This window comes from Pseudorasbora parva, chromosome 6 (assembly GCF_024679245.1).
Source record: "Pseudorasbora parva isolate DD20220531a chromosome 6, ASM2467924v1, whole genome shotgun sequence".
In the NCBI taxonomy this organism is placed as follows: Eukaryota; Metazoa; Chordata; class Actinopteri; order Cypriniformes; family Gobionidae; genus Pseudorasbora; species Pseudorasbora parva.
In genome coordinates this window covers 51,623,978-51,639,273 of record NC_090177.1, presented here as the reverse complement: position 1 = coordinate 51,639,273, position 15,296 = coordinate 51,623,978, and the positions used below count along the sequence as shown (strand labels likewise).

General features: G+C 44.0%; 1 protein-coding gene across 7 annotated transcripts in view; it reads left to right on the top strand.

Annotated features, from left to right (window-relative positions):
• The window catches only part of LOC137079102 (cytolytic toxin-alpha-like), a 165,094-nt gene that overhangs the window by 91,475 nt on the left and 58,323 nt on the right, over positions 1-15,296 (top strand). For 6 of the 7 annotated variants that reach the window (XM_067447063.1, XM_067447062.1, XM_067447061.1 and 3 more), the window contains 2 exons: positions 774-866; positions 1,028-2,731. In XM_067447063.1, coding sequence (XP_067303164.1) covers positions 774-866; positions 1,028-2,731 — 1,797 coding nt within the window. Of the gene's footprint in view, positions 1-773; positions 867-1,027; positions 2,732-8,254; positions 8,295-15,296 lie in introns of all 7 variants that reach the window. The other variant, XM_067447066.1, reaches the window with a different exon arrangement.

The following is a 15,296-nucleotide window of genomic DNA, read 5'->3' as shown; positions in this document are numbered from 1 at the left end:
CAGCGTTCTTAATGGTAAACGCTCGCAGTGCTCGCAAGCAGCCCCCTCGAGGCCTGCCTGAGCGTGCTGCACTCCCAGGCAAACAACACACATGCTGTGTGTATCCCTACCTGTGATGTAGCGTGGGCAGGGATGAATAATAAAAGGTTCAAAAGAACTGCAGTTATTCAAAATAAAAACATATTTTCAAATAATATAAATCTTCTTTACTATCAATATTTATCAATTTAACACATCCTTGCTGAATACAATTATTGATTTATTTATTTTTAAAAAAGAAAGACAAAAAATGACTGACCCCAAATGACTGACCAGTAGAGTATATTGTTGTTACAAAAGATTTATATTTTAAAACATTTATTACTTTTATTTTTTATTTTTTATGTTTTACTTTTTATTCATCAAAGTATTACAAAAAAGTATCAGAGGTAATTATAATATATTAGTCAGCAGAACTGTCTCCAACACTCCTAATGAATCCTCATCTGAGAATGATTTCTGAAGGATCATGATCACTGAAGACAGGAGGAACCATCCTGAACATTCAGCTCTGATCACAGAAATAAATCAGCATTTAAAGGAGAATACATTGAAAGCCAATTATTTTAAATTGTAATAATATATCACAATATTACATTTTTTCTGTACTTTTGATCAAATAAATGCAGGGTTGATGAGCAGAAGAAACTTATTTCAAAAACATTACAGATAGTAATGTGTCCAAACTTTTGGCCTGTACTGTAAATATATATGACCTTTGTTATTTACTGCAGCCTTGACATCAGAGCCCATTGAAGTGGCAGCTCTGGGAAGACCTCTGTATCCTGGTATGCTGTATGACTGCCGCAAGGATACCTTCATTCCAGGTGCTTTACCAACCTAAAATAAATAAATAAAAGTTTATTTTCCCCTCTACACCAAATGTTGCATCACTAGTACTTGTGTAACCACACAATAAAACCTGCACCTTTCTTCAACAGTGCATTGCGTCCTCTTATGTGACTCTTAAAGTCATTTCTCATTTCAGGTGTTACTCTGTGGGAGAAGAAGTCACTGAGGGAGGATTTGGACACCCGTCAACAGCCCAAGACATATTTTGACTTCAGTAGCTCCGACTCTCTCTCTAGTAAGGCCAGTCTCCTGGATGTAAGTGCTTCCCTGAAGGCCAGCTTCTTAGGAGGGCTGGTGGAGGTGGGAGGATCTGCCAAGTTTCTGCGAGACACCAAATCCTCAAACCAACAGTCCAGAGTAACAATGCATTACAGTGAAACCACCAGATTTGATCAGCTCACTATGACTCAGCTGGGCCACATCACCTACCCTCAGGTGTTTGACCAGAAAACTGCAACTCATGTGGTCACGGCTGTACTGTACGGAGCTCAGGCCTTCATGGTGTTTGATCGGAGATTTTCAGAAGAGGAAGAAAAGCAGGAGATTGAGGGAAAACTGAATGTCATGGTCAGGAAGATCCCTCAATTTTCTATTGAGGGACAAGGAGCTATAAATATGACAGATGGTGAAAAGAAAATGGCTGAGACCATTGCTTGCACATTTCATGGTGATTTCCATCTTAATCAGAACCCCACCACTTACACAGAGGCCATAGATGTGTTCAAGAAGCTCCCCACTATCCTGAAGGAGAATCCAGAGAGTGCAGTTCCAGTCAAAGTCTGGCTCTATCCTCTTTCTCTACTGGATTCAAAAGCTGCTCAGCTGGAGAGAGAAATCACCACACGTCTGGTTTCCAACACTGTAGATATAATAGAGGAGCTGGGAGAAGTAGAGAGACCATACAACGACCTCTCCAGAAACACACTGGTGAATAATTTCAATGATATCAAAAAGAGGTTGCAGTCATTTCAGAGCTCATTTAGCATTTACAAGACAATGCTCCAGAAAGCAGTGGCCAGGGTCTTGCCTGCTATACGAGGAGGAGAGATGGAGGAGAAGTCACTGGAAGACGTCCTGATGATCCACTACAGCTCCCCTTTTACAGCTGACAGGCTTAACCAGTGGTTAGATGGTGCACAGACTGAACTTAACCTCTTGAGTTCTTACACCAATAAACTGGAGGGAATCACAACTGAAGACTCGGACGGTCTCAACACCATCCTCTTTGATCCTGATATTGATGTTGTGGTGTGCTTGACCTTCACATCTCTGGAGTATGAAGACCTGTATCTTTCAAACCTGACAGAGTTTCTGAAATCTGACAAGTTTAAAGAGCTAGATGGGGAACACAACATGGTTTCTGTGGCATCTGTCAGAAAGTGGTTCAATGATCCTGCTGTCATCTCAAAGATGAGAGAGAACTTTTCTCTTTTCAGAAGTTTTTCAGAGGCTAATAAAAATGAAAAGAGATACAGATTCATTATATCTGCTATCTCCGATTCTTCCAGTCCAGGCTCCTCCATCCGTCTGTATGAAAAAGGGAAGCTGACAGACACTCAGTTCCAGCCCGTGTCGAAGCCTCCCCCACCAGAAGTGAAGGATGTCCGGAAGCGCAGTGTGTCCCTGAAACTGCAGAAGTCCCCAACTGGAGAAACTGTGCAGTACAGAGTGGAGTACCAGCAGCTGAATGAGGGACAGTGGCATGCCATAAACACACCTGATGAAGACTATACTCTGACTGGATTGGAGTTTGGAAGGCAGTACATGATCCGCTACAGGATAGTGGGTAAAGTGGGAGTGAGTGAAGCCAGCGACACTATCGGCCCCATAACGACTCCAGGTAAGAGTCATATGCACATTTCTTTGCATTATTCTTTATCTTTAAAAATAATTAAAATGTGCTTGCTTTTGCAGTGACAACCATATTTACTGCACAGGTGATGCTATTATTAATAATTATAGGGTAAAATATTAATGTAACAGGTTGTAAAGCGTTTGCCAATTGACAGTACATAAGAACGTATTATTTACTTCATTCATGTTGTCACAAATAGTCCTTAAAGACACAGAGTATATTATGTATTTGATGTCAATCTGTACTACTGTGGAGATCATGGGCAGATGTAACAAACACACATTTCTCTGTATGAAAACCAAAAGGACAGTGGAAATATAGCTAACATAAAATAAATGGCTCATAAAAAAAACAATACACACAGCATTTCTGCAGAAAGACCTCAGTCTTCTCTGAAAACAAAATTATTAATATAAATAATATTTTTAACAAATGCAAATCTCATGATTTATATTCTTTAATACTAATCATTATTAACTATTCATAATAAATGCAAAGCATATTGAAGTTTATTGTGAATCTATGAAATAAGGTATGAAAAGAATTTCAAGATTCAATGATAAAAAGAGAAAGACATGAACAGATTCAATATATTTATAATAATAAATATACTGCATCATGACAGCAATATTACAGACACGACAACTCTCGGAGTACAATTCTAGCAGTTCCAGTTGTTACCACCAGGGGGTGTGTATGCTTGAGCTGCCACTTTATATACACTCATTCTTAGTTTCTTTATCATAGGCTGTGTCCTAAATCACCCCTTATACCCTTAAATGTGCACTATTTGAAGGAACATCCATTTGTAGTGGTGTCCGAAACCATAGTGGACGTTTTTGAGTGCACTCATTAAATCCCACAATGCACTGTAATAACGAGTGTACAGTAGATGTCCGCACAATGGCTGGAGAAGAGGCTTGTTCCGATCGGTGTATTACATCAAAGCACCACAAGAGTGTTTCCAGAGCAAACGACTTCTTATGCTTTTAAAATCGCTCACTCTCAACCTGTGCTCTCAACGCACTGTGAGAGTCGCGCACTCAATGAATTAACTCAACACTGTCCTATTCACCCCATATACCCTCATTCCCCATTACTGCACTAGTCTACTTAAAGGAGTGAATGAAAACGAGTGAAATCTGCTTTGTGCCAAACTCGTTCTACTCCCTTTTCCCATCACATATCAGGAAGCCAGTGGACACCATCCCAGAAAAAAAATCATCAACATTTTGTTGTAGTAGCTCTTTTGGGGGTCAATAAGAGTCAAGCGATAGCATAGATGCTGCTAGATTGTTTATAGCAAGAACCCTCCCTCTACATGACATTTGAGGAAGAATCCACCTCCATTTCTGGAAGCGACCAGCCAACGTTTCATAGAATTTTCTGCATGTATTTTTTCTGTTCCAAGAAAGAAAATAAAAGCCCTTTAAACCCCTTTGAACTCCAGGGGCAGTGCTGATAAAGTTTTGGAATGCCTTCTTCCTCCCATTGGCCTAATAACAAAGATGTATTTTTTTTCCAGTTGACTCGAGCTGAAGAGGCTTTTTGATAGTTCTCAGGAGGCGCTTCCACACATCTTCATTTGATCTGATTACTACAGTGATGTCGTCGGCGTAAACACTGAGTTTAACAGTTCCTATCTCAGAAGCAGAAAGGCCACCGTTGAACTTCCACACCACTGATGCCTCAGAACAGTTAGCAAAGGTTCAATGGCATATAAAATGCCTGACATCCTTGCCATATGCCTCTTTCAACTTTAAAATGTCTTGTGAGTGAATATCATTTTTAAGATACTATTAATATCAGTGTAAAATAAATTAACGTCAGAAATAAATAAAGAATCAAATCCGAAGGCTTCAAAACATCTAAAAAGAAACTCATGAACCACACGATCAATATCTTTTTCCTGGTCCAAAGATAAAAACACCACATTCAGATTATTTTATCTGGCAAATCAAATCAAATCATGAAGCAGAATCAAATTATCAATTAAAGCTGCAAGCAGCATTTATCGGGGTTCGAGCAATTAAGGCCTTTAAGGCACATGCATAAAAAGTTTTATATTTTATTTAGCAAGCTTATAAACATTTTGATCATAGAGAGAAAAGACCATTTATAGCTGATACAGGCAGTTTACCATAGGAAATCTATGGTATTTAAAGCTTTTTAACAACTATAGTGCCACCTCCATCTCCATAAAAGTCTGCGTGCTTCTTTAAAGTCATGCTGCATGTGCCCACCTATTTTCGTTAAGTTTTGAGTTTTCGTTCAGGATTAATAGGCTTTTGAGCATGTTTTGCCAGACCCATTCTATGAATGACACTAATATAGCGACCCAAAGGCTAAAGTTCAAAAATGGTTTGATAACTATTGATCAGGAGAGTCCAGAGAATCATTCTGCAGTGGTTTGGTTCCGATCGGGCAAAAAACCTAGGACTAGTTTGCAAAAGTAGGTTAACTATCTTAAAATTTAACAAACAATTTGATTGACAGCAGTGGTTATTGAGTCAAAGTTGTTCAACATGAGGAGATCTATAAAATGATATGCATTTTGTGTGGATATGTCAAACACCACGTGATTATAGAGCTGTAAAACTCGTTAGAGCCAACTAGTGGTTGATTTCTTTCAAAATTCTTACAAACATCTAGGACCATGATTGTTTTGCTTCAAATCCATAGTATAACTTTATGCTATTAGTGTAGTTATACAAATGGTAATCCATAAGGCAAAAACATGGTTTTATTATAATAACTTCCCGACTTAAATTATAAAAGCCTCACGACTTTTTCTATTTCACTATTCGTGCGTCAGCCTAAACTCACCCTCCCGTCTGTGAAATTCCATGAGGGGCAACGTTGACCGCTTTACCCTGGGGTGGCTAAGAGCTTCCTGTTTGACTAGGAGAGCACACTCGCCTAAAACAACAGCACATTCCCACAAGAATGAGCGGTTGCCTCAATACTGCTCCATCACACAGAGAAAAGGCAAAAACTGTTCGCACAGCTGTACATACAATGGCGGCTTTTCTCTCCTAGCAAAGCTAGCTCTAAACATACCACATAATGGCATCTAAAAAATCGTTCTAGCCACCGGACAGGGGAACTACAGGGCCCTATGGTGTCCTCCATCGATACCGTGATCCCCAAACCCTCGGCGGGGAGCATGAAGTCTCACACAACATAAATAATAAATGTTTCCCTCACAAGGGGGACTTACCAGCTCGCCTCCTGCGCGCGACGATATCCACGCATAAGTTTTACTCACAGTATGCATGCTTAGGAGCACAACCGCCTGAGGGTGCGCTTCTCACAGCCCAGCCAGGCGGGGTCTAGAGTATCATCGTCATGGCCCCACCCAGGGCCGGATGTAAGAAGCGCCTGGGGAGACAATGAAGTAGAGCAGTAAATTAGATGTAATTCTTAACTCACCCACCTAAGGGAGGGGTATTTCATTCACGCCAAACGCATTGTGATACTATTCCTCTTCTGTGGGAGTCTGCCTCTTTGCACCCCGCCCTTAACCGCGGGAAGCATGAGAGGCGATGTTGGCACTCAGGCCCCGTCACTGGTCCGTAGACCGTGATGTCTCCCGCCTGCCTGGGACCCGGATATCCACGGTGTGCGGGTCCTCGGACACCACCACCCGCGCTTCTGCAACCCTGGCGCGTCAGGGTATTTTCCCTGATTGAGATCCCTCAGCAGGTCTTCCCAGTACACTTGCAACACCGACATGGTGTAAAAGTAGCACCAGGCTGACCCGCTGCCGTGTATGCCACGCCATCTAAATGAAACAGTTGAAAGAAGCTCAGATGGCAGGGTTGGAGCTCCTAGTGTCCCCGCCTACCCGGATCTTTCTAGATTATTCTTAAAAGCAATCCAGGGCGAGAACACATACCCATATCCACCCATCCTCCAAACATCAGCATTTGCCACCCGCTGATGTCCGTGAATACACTGAATATGGGTTCTTCCATACCCTCACAATCTCAGTCAGGAGATCAGGAAGGAATGGAAAAGCTCAACTGAGCCAACGGTTTTAAGGCCGGGGAGAAATCGATCGCTCCGTTTAAACGAGCAATCTCTCCTTTAATGTGCCCGCATGACAGCCGCAGCCTGCATGCAGTGCGCTCATAACAGCCATCGGCTCAGCATACACTGTCAGGATGGCCGAGAAATTTATTTCCCTTCTCACCAGCCATCCCTACGAGCATTCGTGATTAATTTGGTTAGTCGCTAGATCGCCGGAGGGAAACATCCCCTCGCAGCGATCGGCGACCCCATCCGAGGGACTGTGACGTGCATCTGCACTCAGCCTCGGCGTGAGCGGGGACAACATCACTAATCTCAGATGCAAAAACGCGCTAGACGAGAACGGAGCGATCTCGGATTGAAAACTTCGCTCACATTACACACAATCGAACAGATGACTCCACAAGAGCTTGATTGTGCATGCTCTTAATCCCAGGCAGAAAATAAATGAATTTTGATTACCTTTGACTTGAAGCATTCAGACAAAAACAGTCCCTGAAGACGAAGAAGCTGGTGTCATGTTTGCAAGGCGCCCTTATATACTTCCTGGTCGCACCTTGATGACATCATAGGCTGTCGCCGGTCAATAGGATTGCTGTGATTCGATAGTAGCTCAGACACCTGTCACGCTGGATGCGTTCCCCATAGCGTCAGCTGACGCAGCTCGAGTTCCCTTTCGAAAGGGAACTACATTAAATCCACTACAATAAAAAGTCAATGAAACATACAAACCCACAATTTTTTACAAATTACAATTACAAAATTGTAAACAAAACAATTTACTATTGTGCCATTAAATGTTCCATTAAAGATAAAAAAAAACTTTTTTTACTTGAAATATGTAATATCTGATAGTAAATCATTCTATATTTCCCATCATATATATGTTGCAGTATGTTGTTTTACAGTAGTTTTACTCTAGTAAAGTATTAACATTTCAGGACATTAGGAACTCTAGACAGAAATATGTTGGTAACAATTTACAATAAGGTTGTATTAATTAACATTAGTTAATGCATAAGTTAACATGAACAACCATGAACAACACCTCTGTTTAGCATTAGCTCATCTTTGTTAACGTTAGTTATTAAAAATACAGCTGTTCATGGTTTGTTCATGTTAGTTCACAGTGCATTAACTAATGTTAACAAGATTTGAATAATGCATTAGTAAATGTTGAAAATAACATTAACTAAAGGTAAATAAATTCTTTAAAAGTGCAGTTCATTATTAGTTCATGTTAACTAATGTAGTTAACAAATGTTAACTAATGAACCTTATTGTAAAGTGTTACCAGTATTTCTTATAAAACAAAGTAGAGAAACAATCTTTCACCAGTGGCCATCCTAAAGTTATGTGCATTATTATATTAGCCCTTCTATTACATTACCCATCCTGGAGGATGTTGGGCCGGTGGATAGCATATTTGTGAATATTTTTTGCCCTCTGCTCTGTGTCTTCTGCTCCACCTTTTAGGGCTCGGGTTGAGCTGCGACGCAGGGCCGCCCCGACGCAGGTGACGTAAGTTGTACTCCCCTCGCTTTGAGGGTCTAGGTACTTTTTGCTGAGTACACTGCTTTTGGCAATGTGTTTAGGCTATGTCTGTAGGCACTGCCGGATGAGATTGCGTCATCGCATGGAGGACCCCTTGAGCCTCTGGGATGAAGCCAGCCCCGGGAGGGGCATGGGTTACCAGCTGTGAGCAGCCAGCTTGGGCAGTCCTGGCAGTGGACTCTGAGCAGGAGGCCTCAGCTGGCCTCCTTGCGGGTGCGTTGCGACATCTGGCCAATGTGCGCCGGGGAGGAATATCCCCGACGATGTCGGCTTCAGCAGTACCTCGTCGACAAGCAGGCCCATCATGGCCTCCCTGGGGTGAGTCCCCAGGTGGTAATTGGATGTCTGGGTCTTCGTCAGCCAAGCAGACAGCCACTGTCAGCCGACTTGGAGCGGCCAGCATTCATCCAACTTGCCAGCGAGCATTCGTCGCTGGCATGGCAACAAGCCCAGTTAGTAGGCCTCCCTGAGGGCCTGCTGGGGTGCAGCAGGCCTTGCCGGGCTTCCCTTGAGGGGGTATTCCCGTACTTCAGGTGTTAGACGGCAGGTAGTAGGCCTCACCAGGCCTCCCTGAGGGCCTGCTGTGGTAGCAGTAAGGATCGTCTGGCTTCCCCCAAGGGGTTGTTACTGGGCTTCAGTCATTGGATGACAGGTAGTAGGCCTCGCGGGGCCTCCCAGAGGGCCTGCTGGGATGCAGCAGGCCTCATCTGGCTTTCCCTGAGGGGGTACTCCAGGGAACTAGCGCTGGATAACAGGTAGTAGGCCTCTTCAGGCCTCCCTGAGGGGGTGTTCCTGGGCTCCAGTCACCAGATGGCAGGTAGCAGGCCTCACCAGGCCTCCCGGAGGCTCATCTGGCTTCCCCTGAGGCGGTGGTCCAGGGCCTCGGCCACTGGGTGACAGGGATTAGGCCTCGCTAGGCCTCCCGGAGGGTGAGCCCCGGTTCCCGGTTCCTATGACAGTGAGCTTGGTTGCTAGCCAGGGCGGCTAGCATGGTCTGCTATCAGGTAGCAGGCCTCCCTGAGGTCGTTCCCCGGCCTCAGTGCCGGCTATGAGTAGCCTGGCAAGTAGTAGGCCCTGCGGGGCCTCCCTGGGGGAACGAGTTCCTTGGACGGAGACACATAACTGGCTCAAGCTGACAGCTAGTAGTTCCTGCTATCAGGCTTCGGTCGTAGCCGGCAGCACCTGATGGCGGGCGCATACTCTAGTACGACGAGTTTACACTGCTGCTATGCGGGGACAGGGACCTGCATAGGTTGCCTACAGCATGGTACCTACCAGGCAGGCTTAAGAGCTCCCCTCTTATGAGGATTGTCTGTGAGCTTACGGCCGCCTGGGCCTGGTCAGTTGGTCGTAGGCCCCTCGGGGCCTCCCTGTGAGATCAGCCTGTAGGCCTTCTCAGGCCTCCTGAGCACCCCTGTAATGTATGTGCTCGGTAGATCCTAGGATCGAGCAGCTGACTCCCCTCGCTAGCAAGGGTCGGAAAGCACTACGCTGAGCGCTGTTCTGTAGGATAGCCCGTCTCTGAGGTCCGGCCTGAGGCGGACACTGCCAGTTCGCAGTCCCTCAGCTGGATGCCTCTCCAGAGGCGAGTTTCCAGAGGCTCTGTTGTTAACAGACTGGGCTGGCAGACGGAAGCTTCCCGCATAGTGACGCCAGGTCAAGCCTCCCTGGTGGCATTCGGTGAAGTTCTTCCCGAATAGTGACTGGCTGGGGCGCCCTCGGGTCCCCTAGCCACATTCCCTTAAATGGGCTAGGGGATGTCGAACACCCCTTCTGTCGAACAGGTTGGTTCCAGGCCTTTGAGCGGCCGGGGTAGGGTACATGAAGGTGCCCCAAGGCCATGGCTCGGGCTATGACCATAGGGAATGCTGTCACTGACAGCCTAATGTGACCAGAGGGGGAGTGGTTCAGGCATTTCATTTGAATTTGCTTGTCCTGACAGTAGTCACGGCCAGTAGGCATGCACTCCCCTCGGCATGGCGGCGTGGGTATATCGCTCCCCGTAGCGTCAAGCTAACACAGCTCGAGTTCCCTTTCGAAAGGGAACGTCCCCGGTTACGACTGTAACCTTAGTTCCCTGAGAACAGGGAACGAGACGCTGCGTCACTTTAGCTATGCCTTGGGGCCTGCCTGCAAACATTCCCTTCAGACGAAGAAGCTGGTGTCATGTTTGCAAGGCGCCCTTATATACTTACTGGTCGCACCTTGATGACATCATAGGCTGTCGCCGGTCAATAGGATTGCTGTGATTTGATAGTAGCTCAGACACCGGTCACGCTGGAGGCGTTCCCCATAGCGTCAGCTGACGCAGCATCTCGTTCCCTGTTCTCAGGGAACTAAGGTTACAGTCGTAACCAGGGACGTTTTGTGTTTTGTACTTGTTGGGATGTCAGGAAGAGTAACCACTGCCTAGGTACTGGCTGATGGGGATCCAAAGAAAGAAATGAACTTGGATCATAGGTGAAAAAAGAAATGTAGAAATTTTAGTTTTTTTAGCAGTCTTGATTCCTCAGAGTGTTTCCATGCATATGTGTCAAATTTGTTATAAATATCTCATTTCATTTTAAAGTTCTAAACCAGGGGTGTCACTGTCCTGAACTTTAGCTCCAGCTTGCCTCAATAGACATACTAGAAACTTCCAGACGTGTGTTAATACCTTGATTAGCTGGTAGGGGTGTGTTTAATTGGGTTTGGAGCTAAACTCTGCAGAACTGTGGCCCTCCAGGAGCAGGATTGGCCACCCGCAAGGCCATACCCACCATTGAGGTCCCCAAGGTCCAGACCTCTGTATTTCTCAGAGGTGTACATAATAGAAGTTGCAAAATAATAGCCTATTAAGGCGGCGTGTTCAAACAGGTGTTCTCGCCTCGCCCGGCATATGTTTTCAATTGTTTCCAATGGATGCGCCGCACTTTTCAATAGCGCCAACAGCTGGCAGGTTTTGTCCATTTTTACGTGTTGAGCGTCCACAGTTCAACTTTGGGTGAACCTCAATGTCCAATCACAATGGAGGAGAGGCGGGATAAATGCCACAACCACCAACTGGCGCTTCGAACAACGACTAATGTTTGACATCACAACGCCGCGAGAGCGTTAATAATCAGGGATGCAAAGTTGCAAACTAATAACGTTTTCTTTACTTGGTTTTCTTGGAAGCCTTCAGTCAATTTACATTTACAACTTTGTTTTTACCGATACAGACGAAAATGAAAAGACTGCTTCAAACAAAGCTCAGCTTTGAAAAGAGAAAAGATACAGGGCAAGAGACGGAGACTGGGGAAAAAAGAAAGAGAGAAGATGATGGGGATGAGACAGAAAGAGCAGGTAGCCCACTGTGCTCAGAATAGAAAAAGCATTAGCCTACAATATATTCCTGATTGCTGCACACAATGGCCCTCATTTATCAATCTTGCGTGGAAATGGGCGCATATGTTGGCGTAAGATTATGCTTACACTCCTCTCACCGCCTGATTTATGAAGCTGTGCGCACCTCTGCAATCCAGGTGTACGCAATACCTGCCCTTGATAAATGAATGCCGCGGCTGAAAACGGACGTCATTAGAATAACACGCCCCTATATATTCAAGTCTCCGCCTCCCCACGCCCTCATTTTATGCCATGGACACACGGAAGACGGCAAAGAAGCGAAACTTCTCCAACGTGGAGATCGGGCGCACTCAATCATCTCACTAGTCCACTAGTCAGGGCACTGATTAGGACATAAGTCAATGGGCTGACTCCCTGATCAGTGCTCTGACTACTGAACTAGTGAGATGATTGAGATGCGTCCATCAAGACAATTAGAAGGGAAGTGGAAAAAAGCGAAATTGTTTTATTTGGGAGTTTAAAGAATGGGATTAAAGGCACTGTAGCGACTCAGGCGAATCAAACACACAATCGCCAGTTACATCTAACAAATATGTTTTGAAAGTGTGCTGATGGACAGACCTTCCCCCAACACAACAGCTACCCTGGAAACCATCTGATAAGATGTTTTACGACCGGAAAGAATGTGGCCACAGAGCTTTTGACACAGAGACACAGAGCTTTTTCCTCAAATTATAGACAAACCATCTATAAATGAACATGCACCCCAGGACATTATATGTAAACACATAACTGTCTTGTAAAATGTTTATTCTGTATGGTATTTTGCATCTTTTTGTCGTTGTCTTAACAAAGTACTAGTTCCGATAACCTCATATATGTCATGTCTCCTATCAAATTAATGCTCACTTCACGACTTACACTTCCATGTATATCACTTATTCAGAAAATGCAGTGTGTGTTTGTTGCATTAATTATAGTATGAAGACTCAGAGACCCACTGAGTCGAACCTTCAAACAAAGAGCTATAAATTCTGCTGAGGAATTTCCCGCCGGGAAATCCCAACAATCTCATTGGTTAAGTCTAACCCTGGAGGGTGGGACTACGGCCAGACCATAAAAGGAGGACCTCGGATGCCCTCCTCCTCACTTCCTCTTCTCTTCTCCGAACATCTCCTGCTCTTACTTCTTCAACTCTCTGTGGGAGCCAACACCCACGGGGGGGGGGGGCTGGCACTTAAGCCATGCCACCAATGCAGGCCCTCCAAGCAGGCCTCATCTCTTCCAAAAATCTTCTCTTCTACAATCCGATCTTCAAGAACACGAAGCATCGCTAAAGCAAACAGCCGCTTCCCTCCCAACCTCGGAAAGGACCGCCGGACATGCAGGACATTTGAACACGCAGAGACACATACGCACACAAGCGAGAAGCCAAAACGAAACCAAAAAGAATGCAAGTATTCTATTTCTTACTGCTGTAAAGAGGGTGTGTTATTCTCCCGTTGGGATAAATTAACTCCGTGAAGGTCGTATTTGGTTGAACTGAAGGAAAGCTGTTTCCTACCCTCCCCCACTCTCTTTGTCTCTCTCTCTCTCTTTTATCTCTCTCTAACTTCAGTCTATTCATTATTCTCTTTTATGTATTCTTTCGTTAATATCTATACTTCTACTCTCTTGATGCATATTTAGTATGTACTTTCTGTGTGAATTGTAGTGTTATTTTTAGTCTGTGTTTATTAAACCTCCAAAAGACATTTAATGAGTTGAATCTGTTATTCTGCCACATACACAAAGTCAATGAAACTTGCGATCTAAACGTTACCTAACTGCTTATGCTACTATGTTAGTAAAGTAAACTGTATGACCATTTGAAATATTGAACTTATCCTGATCAGTAAAGTTAATGTTTCTTATGCGCTCGTAAAGCAGTAATCCCTTTATTGAGAATTAATTTGAAACGTCTATAACTAATTTGCAGGACAAACTTAGTAGGATAATTTCAAGCAATTTCATAAAGGGTTACTTGTATATAATTAAACAATTTTCCCTATCGGAAAATTTTAATACGTAATGAACAACTGGCAAATCATATTCATAAATTCATGAATATTGAATATTAAATCCCTTTTGAGTTAATTATTCCCCGAGACATTAAACTCATGAGTCGTTGTTGTTACATGTATTTGGTGGAGAAAAATGCGAGCAAGTTTCAAACGTTTGTGTATGTGTGAATGATATTCATATTCTATTCATTGTGTATTTTTGAGGTATTAATAACCTGCACGCGCGTTTTTGTTTCGTTTTGTTTTGGTGTTGTTTTGTGAATTGAACGGTACGCGCAAGGCGAACCCAAGCATAAACAGATGCTGAGAAATGTTGAAGTAACCGGATTATATTAAAGGAAATATGAACGGTACAAAAATCCAATTTTGAAACGAAAAACTCTGCAGCCGTAGGCACAATAGGGTTATCCGCGTGATTTCCAAATGAATGTATTGTAGAAAATCCATACATTTGACTCGAGCAATATATTATGTGTTCCATCAAAATAATGAGATTTTGATGTAGTCTGTAGACACGTACGTTGCGTTATCCCGCTTGATCTGAACTACGGAAAGTTTCTATCATTGCGGAAGATTGGGACAGGGCGAGACTCTCCTGTACAATATAAGGGGCCTCAGAATAATTATTATATCGTTAAGATAAACGATAACTCCTGGTTTAAGTCTGGCTTAGCTAACCAAAGACTTGAGACCTAAAACATTTGAATCAGAGATGCTGAAAACCGTCAGCCATATTGATAAATGTCTATTGGAGTCCATGTAAAATGCGTGAATAGGCAGAAGATAAATTCCTGTTTGTCACCCGTTTCGTTACTCGTGCATCTAGAGCACCAGTCATTTGTAAATGATTTGCAAGAGCCAGTAAAGCGAAGAACGCCAGGGCGACTCAGAAATTGCAACGCCGCTTGCAAACCGCCAGAGGGCGACTCAAGAATTGCAACGCCGCTCGCAAAACGTGAAGGCGACTCAGAAATTGCAACGCCGCTTGCAAACCGCCAGAGGGCGACTCAAGAATTGCAACGCCGCTTGCAACCCGCCAGAGGGCGACTCTAGAACCAGACAAAGCCATCTGGTGAGCATTTCCGCCTAACTAACTCTAGTCTAGGGCGGGCGCAATAGCGCCATCGTGTGGATAAATTCGGATAGTTTCACTCTCCGTTATTTGATTATGCCTTAACAAAATAAGTTTGAGCCTATAAATTGTTTATTGCTTACTGTTGTACACAGTTTCATTTATACAATTTTTCTAGCAACAACCAAATCTCCTTTCTCGCTGATTAAACACCCTTATTCGAATTTGAAGTTTAAAAAGAAACATAACTTCCTCTAACCCAAAGTGAAATTAGGTTTAAGTCACAGACAGTCCAATTGGAAGGAAGGACGCCACCGTGTGGTTATACCCTGTTAAGTCAGCGCAACACTAAATCCCTACTCCCTTTCTGATTACACTGCATGAAAAGTGGGATTTTCGTCAGTAAGCGGCACTGTAGATTGTCGTGGAAGATCAGGTTTACGACTGTACACGGCAGTTTGCAGGCGACACCGAAAACTGCCGTGAATTGTCAGAAATTGAC